The sequence below is a fragment of the Anoplophora glabripennis genome, unplaced genomic scaffold (assembly GCF_000390285.2).
Source record: "Anoplophora glabripennis isolate ALB-LARVAE unplaced genomic scaffold, Agla_2.0 scaffold48, whole genome shotgun sequence".
Taxonomy (NCBI): Eukaryota; Metazoa; Arthropoda; class Insecta; order Coleoptera; family Cerambycidae; genus Anoplophora; species Anoplophora glabripennis.
The window spans coordinates 874,466-883,238 of record NW_019416270.1 but is presented as its reverse complement, the minus strand read 5'-3'; the positions used below and the strand labels follow the sequence as shown (position 1 = coordinate 883,238).

The following is an 8,773-nucleotide window of genomic DNA, read 5'->3' as shown; positions in this document are numbered from 1 at the left end:
CTTGTAGGATTGCTTCTTCGTGTGTGTGTGGGTGGGTGGGTGTGTAAGTGTTAGTCGTGTGGGGATGCCCCCTTACGGGGGCGTACGTGTCTTTTGGTGTATTTGTCTGTCTGGTATATTGTTTGTCGGGGGTCGCAATTTTAAAGAAATGTATTTTAAAGTAATGCAAATAACTGATAAATAAGTTAAAACTTACCTGGGCATAACCCCGGGACAGGTACCTGAACAAAGATGCCGACGGCCTCTATGCTTAGCCGGGGATTAGGTCGGTGATTAAAAGGAAAGAAAGGGATTCTTTCCAGGTAGCCTTAATAAAGGCAGGTAGATTTTGCTCGTTGCAATCACTTCACCTCACAAACAAGCACGTCCGCTCAGCTCGGCTGTTCGCACTGAACTGAGCAGGCTAACCAGAAGTTTCCACTCAATTGGTGTCCAAACGTCTGGTTTTCTGCAGTTATTAACCAGGTACGGTAACCTGACCAGAGCATGTACTCGATTGAATTTTCTCATTTTGCATCTTCACATCTTTAAAAAACATAGTTATAAATTCTCTAAAAAATTCATTATCAAATCGAGCACATGGCCTACAAAATGAGCTCTTAGGCTTCCATTCGCAAAACTTTAGCTCTCACTCTCACACAAAAAGATGTTTAAACTTAACGGACAGGCACTGTAAGGTGGCTGTACACTATCGAACTTTAGTCCTTAGGCAGCGATATTCAAACACTAGGGTATCAGACCCGACAGTGCTAAACAAACATTGTGTAACCATATACAGAGTTCAGACGAAAACTAGTTACACACAAAACATTTTAAATAAAAAAACTCACCTGTTTACAACAAAGGAAGTGTCTATAGTCAGTCTTAGCTCATAACAATAAATAATTAGAGCATCCGAGGCAGATTGAACTCACTATAGAGAAAGGAACGTAAATCTTAGCTCCCTGTGTTCACGATCTCCAGGTCTTACGTGAAGAGGCAAGTAAATGAGATAATTGGAAACCCCCTCATCAGCGATCAGGTATCCAACTTCATAGCATCAAATGTGAAAACGGACCCAGGTCAAAATGACCCTTCCAAACCCATTATAAGGTTTTATGACCCTATAAACATGCTGAGGGGGTATGAAGATAGGTTAATTCCTCCATAAATTAGTCAGATTAACTAAAACCTGCAACATGGCGCTCAATGTGGGGTCATGTTATCAAATGAGCAATTAACTTACGAAAACTCACAACAATAGCATCTGCGTTATTACCAATGGCCAAATGTCCGAAAAAACATAAGAATCGTGAAATAAATATATACACAAATTAGAGCTGATTTCGGACGAAAACGCAATCGAGTTAAAACAATGCAATATATTTTTTTATATCTCATGATGGCATCTCTGATTTATATGGTATATCTAATTTAGAGAAGCTACCAATAAAAAGATTAAGACATTTTCGCCAGAAGCAATACAACTTTTGACTCAGCAGTCTGATATTCAGTCAAAGAATAATGACATTGATATTCAACTGCTCCAAATATGATTCTAATGATTCTACAGAAAACAATTTCTTTTAATATTGTACGTAATTACCACATAATTAATTAAGTAATAAGTAATACACATAAGTAATTACCATATAATGTATAAAACAATTATTTTTTCAAATGTTTACTTTTTTCTTACTAATGTATAAGAGTTAACACCATAATCTAAGATTGATACTTCTAGATAAAAAGCGATCTGAACAATAATTAAAAAAATGTCAAAGGTCCATTTTCAAAGAGCCCTACCTCCCGTAGGAAGCATTTTTGGATAAAACGATTTATCAATATGAAATCATCCCTAGAATTTGCTATCTTCATTTGTCGGTTTAGTTTCCGGACACCCTGTATAGGTGTCTAAATACTTATGTTAGTTCATGGAATATCTCATGAGACATCGACTGTTTCATAAGTCGGTTTAAATCATAAAAAAATATTTAGAAACAAATTCAGAAAAAGTGTGAAGTTTAATTAGACTATAGAATTGCCCAAATACTCGACTGTACGCAACTGATTGATGTAGTAGAAAATTGAAATCAATTTTTTATCAGGAACTGTACATTATTTTAGCGATATGCAACAAGAAAACCTGTTGAACTTAAAAATCCTTGAAAGTTTCAAAATTGTTGTAATAATTTCTGCTTTATACAGTGACGTAACATTTACTGCTTATAAAGGGTCTCCAAGGATGCAGTTTGCGCGCCACTGGTTATTTGTACATTCATTAAATTATATCTGGTAGTGGTCCGCGTTAATACATGAAGAGTACTCCATGTCAAATTATAAAAAAATAGCTTACCGGATTTGTCAGATATACCTTAAAATTTTAAATTTTTTTGTCGGTCTCTGTAACTGAACACCCTGTATAGAATACCCAAAGAAACCAACCACAGCATGTCCGTAGAATGAATAGGTGTTATTTGTGGAAATATTAACACATATTTATGCTCTAGTCTCTAGTCCGTAGTCCCTATAGTAATTCGTGTAATTGGTACGAGTTGCAATGGATAATTAAGCCATAATAACAGTTTTATACAATCCATTGCATCACTGTAGACATTAATGTAATATAATTTTTTGAAAAGGGGTTTAGTAGCTTACTATCCCTGCCACTTCGTTATACAACATAGGTATTGAGTCTTTGAATGCAGGTTATGTAAGTTTTTGTAGTACTAAGTACTGTTATTATGTTTTACAGCACACTTGTGGTAGACAGAAATGACAAAATGACGTTTAATGTTCCAAAATATTCCACAAATTTGTCATTTTTAACAAAGTATGAATTTAATTAGTTCAAGGATTTCGTTCTGGAGGAATATATTGGTAAAAATATATTACAATTAAACGATATGCTAGGTACTATTAACAATTTAATTTTTAGTCAAAAAGATTCTATGGAGATGCTTCAAAGAAAAAACTTGAATGTGAGAATAAAAAAGCGGCGGCGTCGGCACCAGCAGCGCCCAAAAAACCTAAATTAAAAAAATTTAAAATATACAGATATAATCCAGAAGATAAGGGCAAGAAGCCAACTATGCAAACGTACACAATTGATTTAAATGAGTAAGTGGAAAAAGTTATGAGTGTTAAAGTGATATAATAATGTTTTAAAATAGTTGTAGACCCATGATATTGGATGCTCTGAATAAAATTAAATCGGAACAAGATTCATCCTTAACATACAGAAGGTCTTGTAGGGAAGGCATATGTGGATCTTGCGGAATGAACATTGATGGAATAAATAGACTTGCTTGTCTTTAGTGAGTATTTAATTTTTCAGTATTGATGTATGTATAATGTCATTTATACATTATTTATACGAACATACAAGTGTTAAATATTGGATTATCAGTACAATTAACAACAATTTTACTTAATTTTTTAGTAAGTTTTTAAAACTGTGTATTTCTGTACTGTACCATCCAAAAAAGACTTCTAAACCTTTATATGCATTTTTGAACTGCAAGCAAGAACTTGCAAGAAATTTCTTTGAATTTTGGCACGGGTACGTTGGTTTTTGGCATTGGTACGGTCGTAACACTTAATTCAAAATATTAGTTTTAAAAACAATTTTGGAATCATTACCTACTTGTCCATGGTACAATTTATAAAGCACTTTTATATAGTTGCAAAAAATAAAAGAAAATTCTGTTTCTAATTTTTACTTCAGGCACGAAGTTCTTTAATGTTGGACAACGTGATGCTATAGATTTCAGCCTCTTATAATTTTTTATTTTTTATGAGGATTTTTTATATTATTTCTTTTATGTTGCAGTAAAATTAAGCCCAAAGGAACGACTAAAATATACCCTCTACCGCATATGTACGTCATCAAAGATTTAGTGGTGGATTTTAACAAATTTCTCGAGCAACACAGTAGAATTAAACCTTATCTGATACGAAAATCTAAAGAACAACCGGGAACGACGCAGTATCTCCAAAGCATAAAGGACAGAGAATCATTGGTAATATTCGTAAATTGAAATTTAATACTAACGACGAATAATCCGATAACAGTAACAATATAAAGTTTCTATTAATGACGTAACTTTTATGTTATAACCAATAGATAATTTTGCTTAAAATTTGGTACTCAACTATTTTGCTTGGGGGGCATAGAATTCTAATGATTTCATAGCATCATAGATACATATCACAAAGTTTTATTTAGCATTTAACGTCTACCGGCGGTGGTGCCTAGAAAAATAGCCAATAGATATTTTTCTTCAAATTTAGCACACAACAATTTTGTTGAGGGACGTTCTAAGGCATTTCACGTTTGATTTAATTGCGTCCTAGATACGCATCACAAGGTTTTATTTTCTATTTTTTAAAAAATTTATCTGCGCGAAGAAAAATTATCAATAGATATATTTTTATATTTGATACACAACTATTAATTGTAGGAGTATTAAAAAAGAACAATTTTTTTATGAAAAAATGCACCCACTCATATAAAAATTACAGTAGACTAAACGTTCGTGGCAACAGGAAGTCAATAGTTGTCAAATGATGACCTTTCAGGGCCCAACCCATAAAAAATAGTTTAATCTGATTCCGTAATCTTAGATGTATTTACGGAGCGTTAGCATGAAAAGCTGAACACACTGTTTAGCTGATACTGTTGTGTACCATCAAATATGTTAAGCTTTGTTCCTAGTGCGTTAGAATTAGTTTCCAACAATTAGAAGTATGGCTGTCCTAAATGAGTACGCATTATTTATGAAAAATTAAATTGTCTACAATACACCACCATAAACACCAACGGATAGGAATTAATTACGCAACATCCGCACGAAAATAAAGACAACAGTATACTAACTTGACGTGAACGTGAAAAGCATTCTGAAGCAGCGGCTCACGCATGTCTTGGTTGACCCGCTTGGCACGCCATTGAATTGTGGCTCTCTCTGACAAACCTAGTCAGAAGTAATCGCATTTGCTTCGAAACAGTAAATTTTGAACCTTATACAGGGTGTCCCGAAATTCATGCAACAAAATTTGGACACAGATTCTTAAGATAAATTTAGGGGACCCGTATTTTTTATTTTTGCCAAGTGGCCCCCTCTTTCGGAGTTACAGTCCCCTGAAGTCCGCCCCTAAGAATAATCTTTTTTTATATTTCAGAACCCTGCTGTACGAGAATCACTAAATTTGGTACACAGGGGTTTTATAACATGTGGAATCTGATGGTGCTACGTTTTTTGGCGGAGAACCTCCTTAAGACAAATTTTCGTGGCTCCCCTTGTCTTTGGAGCCAAAAAAATTTGATCTCATATTTAAATTACTTAAAAATTGTTAGTGCACTAGAAGGCCATTAAATTTAGAAACTTTTTGTCTCTTTATACTTTTTTCGTAAAACGCAATGTTTTTGAGAAAAATGTCAAAATGTGATCGAATATATATCGTGATTCGCAATTTTCCTGAAAAACATTGCGTTTTACGAAACAAATATCAAGAAACAAAAAAGTTTCTAAATTCAATTCCTTTCTAGGTAACTAATAATTTAAAATAAAAATTAAATTTGCGACCAAATTTTTCTGGTTCCAAAGACAAGGGGGCCCACGAAAAAGTGTCTTAAGGGGGTTTCTCGCCAAAAAGCGTAGCACTGTGAAATTCCACAGGTCATAAAACCCCTATGTACCAAATTTAATGATTCTCGTACAACATGGTTTTAAGATATAAAAAAGACTTCTTAGGGGCAGATTTCAGGTGGCTGTAACTCCGAAAGAGGGGGCCAGTTGGCAAAAAGAAACAATACGGGTCCCCTAAATTTGTCTTAAGAATCTATGGCCAAATTTTGTTGCATGAATTTCGGAACACCCTGTACGAGTATAAGCATTATATCGAAGTGTCCATGCGTTGAGAACTGTTTTTGATTGATCTAGGAACAAAGCTAATAAAGGGTGTCCCAAAATTCACGCAAGAAGTAATTTTGATGGAGAACACAGGTTTTTAATTCAAAATTGTAAATTTATTATTGATTCATAAAATATACAGTACCTATAAGGCTATGTATGGAATGGCATATCGGGTAAATGGCCTCCACGGCTTTGCTGTCACATATGCACTCTTTTGTTAAAATTTTCTATGACCGTTTTGTATAAATGCGGCTGAAATAAAAAAGTCCAACGGGGTTAAATCGTGATCTGAGCTGTATGGCATGTGACAATGTCTTGTTGAAACTATACGTCATCTACATTCATATCTTACAATTTAGGCACAAAAAACTGGATTATCATATCGCAATAGCGAGCACCATTAACTATTATTGTCTAACCAAGCGCATTTACGAAGAAAAATGATCCGATGATGCTTTCATCCCAGAATCCGCACCAAACAGTGACACATTGTGGATGCATTTGTTTCTCAGCAGCCACTCGTGGATCATCGCTGAAGTGATTTTCTTTGAAAAATCAGCATTCACTTGTACCACAATCCATTCAACGAACTCTCTTCGCTCTGCATGGTCAGTAGGTTTCAGTTTTTGAGTCAATTGAACTTGGTAAGCAGAAAGATGCAGATCTTTCGTGATAATACGCTGTAGAGAACTTCTTGAAATGTACAATTCGTGACCACGGTGCCGAATAGATGTTTCTGGACTCTCAACAACACTTTCAGGAACTGCTTCGATGTTTTGTGTTGAACGACTTGTTGAAGAACGGCCAGAGTGTTTTATATCACTAATTGATCAAGTTTCCATAATTTTTCAATTTATCCCTTCACAGTTGATGGAGCTAAATCACTATTCCGATCATATTTTGTACGAAAATCGCGAACTGCAGCTGCTGAACCTTCATTATTTAAAATATTGCTCAACAATGAAAACGCGTTGTTCTTTCATAGCGCTCCATTTTTAATAACCCTGAGCTATAAGCTATAACGTGTTGGTGGCACTTTACCGCATAAATGGCGCAAACTTTAAATCTTACGAATTTTGAGACATCCGGTAGTAGGTGTTGAACAGTTATTTCAGTATCAGAAAATGACGCAGGAGTCTTCTTGGAATTCTATCTCAACAAATATCGTACATTACTAAGCTCTAAGTCCGGTTCTGTTACACGAATGCGTGTCCTCGAACTCTAGTGGTGGTCTAGCTTAACACTTTCTTTCCTTTCCAATGCAATTATAATCTACTAGCCGTATACCGTGAACATATATACAAATATTTTATGAATTTTTCTCTTTAGGATGGTTATATAGAATGCATTTTATGTGCCTGTTGTGCCACTTCCTGTCCTGAGTACTGGTGGCACGGTCACACCAAAAAGCCTAATGACTTCTTGGGTCCCGCAGCCTTGCTGCATGCCTACAGATGGATCATGGACTCCAGAGATCACGCTACGGCAGATAGAATAAAACAACTAACCAATTATTATAATATATACAGATGCCACCAAATTAACAACTGCACCAGTTGCTGTCCAAAAGTAAATGCAACCATTTGTGTATCCACGACATGTTTTATTATATGACTCCTATTATCTATTTCAGAGGTTAGCTCCAGGGGTAGCTATCGCCAATCTGAGGCTTTTGGTTGGTGGATTCAAAAAGAAAAACAAACCGGACATGGACGGAGCAGCACCAGCTGAACCTGAGAAGGCCTGTAAGGTTGAGGACGAAGACAAATGTTCGTCGAAGTCATAAACATATTTATTTATTTCATTTTTTTTAAATATATACATTGCAAAATATGTTGATTATGAATTTTGTTCAAGCGCCTTTAATGTGTTTTCTTCAATGACTTCTTTAAATGTATCTTCAAGATCCAAATATTTATTAAACTGACACCAGTCTATCAAAGACCCTGCCTTTGGCGTTTTTTCGGAACCCCACCACAAGTCGTACTAGAAATAATAAAAAAATATACATTAGTTATTACTTAGGTTAAAGTCATAAATGTAAGAAGAGATAGATAAGATCGCGAAGCTGATATCGTCTCTCAGAGTAAATGTTGTACATTCTCGCAAAACGTAAAGTTCTTACTGATGATAACATAGCGCCACAAAAAAATTGAGCTGTTTTAGATCAGACCACTGAATCCGAATCTAAAGTCAGAGTCGCCGGATCAGTTCGTATTTTAACTACATAAAGACATTTCTCTAAAAAGCGATTTTCGAGATTTCAAACTTACTTGAGTAGTAGTTAGTGACTGGAAAATCATTCGAATTCATGACCCCAATGCACTATAACTCCCATAATCGCGAATGCGCTACAGTCACAAGATTAAGGTACTATAGAATACATTGGTATGGTCTACGGCCAGATAATGTAGAGCTTCCATAAAATAAAAATAATAAAACTCCCAATTTCATTTGCCTTCCTCTCCGTATGAAACGAAATTGTGGAAACTTTTTTTCATCTCAATGTCTCAAAACTCGATAGTATGGACCTACTATGGGGATGCAAAAAAATTAAATAAAATTTGGGACATGTGGTGTTAAATGGGATGAGGTGAGCTCCATTTTCAATCCGAAGTATTATTTTTTACAGAAACGACTAATCAAATATTTTTTCCAGAAAAATACCCAATTTTTTTTCCTGTTAAAAAGCTTTTTTTTTTTAATAAACTTTTATTAGAGAAATTTTTCAGTATTACTTCCCGTTTAAAAGTTATAAGCAATATCGTCCTATAAAGAGTCTCAAAAGAAATACCACCTAAAAATCACATTAGCGGTGGAAAGATCAAGTAGTCGTTGGAAAATAATTGAATGTTCGTTGTTTAAAGTGCATAAAC

At 34.8% G+C, this 8,773-nt stretch overlaps 2 protein-coding genes across 2 annotated transcripts in view; one reads left to right on the top strand and one right to left on the bottom strand.

Moving 5' to 3' along the window:
• The first annotated feature begins 2,547 nt into the window (after positions 1-2,547).
• Positions 2,548-7,730, top strand: LOC108904979 (succinate dehydrogenase [ubiquinone] iron-sulfur subunit-like). Its single transcript, XM_018707720.1, has 7 exons — positions 2,548-2,666; positions 2,735-2,859; positions 2,918-3,099; positions 3,153-3,296; positions 3,812-4,001; positions 7,227-7,466; positions 7,531-7,730. The coding sequence occupies exons 2-7, from the start codon at positions 2,815-2,817 to the stop codon at positions 7,681-7,683; spliced, it is 954 nt and encodes a 317-aa protein (XP_018563236.1). The 5' UTR covers positions 2,548-2,666; positions 2,735-2,814; the 3' UTR covers positions 7,684-7,730.
• The window catches only part of LOC108904978 (EF-hand domain-containing family member C2-like), a 24,044-nt gene continuing 22,924 nt past the window's right edge, over positions 7,654-8,773 (bottom strand). The window contains exon 13 of the mRNA XM_018707719.1: positions 7,654-7,883. Coding sequence (XP_018563235.1) covers positions 7,737-7,883 — 147 coding nt within the window. The 3' untranslated portion in view covers positions 7,654-7,736. The remainder of the gene's footprint in view (positions 7,884-8,773) is intronic.

Bases quoted from the DNA above. Each gene is read 5' to 3' on its own strand.
- LOC108904979 (XM_018707720.1), top strand. From the start codon at position 2,815: ATGAATTTAATTAGTTCAAGGATTTCGTTCTGGAGGAATATATTG. The intron at 4,002-7,226 runs GTAATATTCGTA...TTTTCTCTTTAG, and splicing joins TAAAGGACAGAGAATCATTG to GATGGTTATATAGAATGCAT. The intron at 7,467-7,530 runs GTAAATGCAACC...TATCTATTTCAG, and splicing joins GCACCAGTTGCTGTCCAAAA to AGGTTAGCTCCAGGGGTAGC.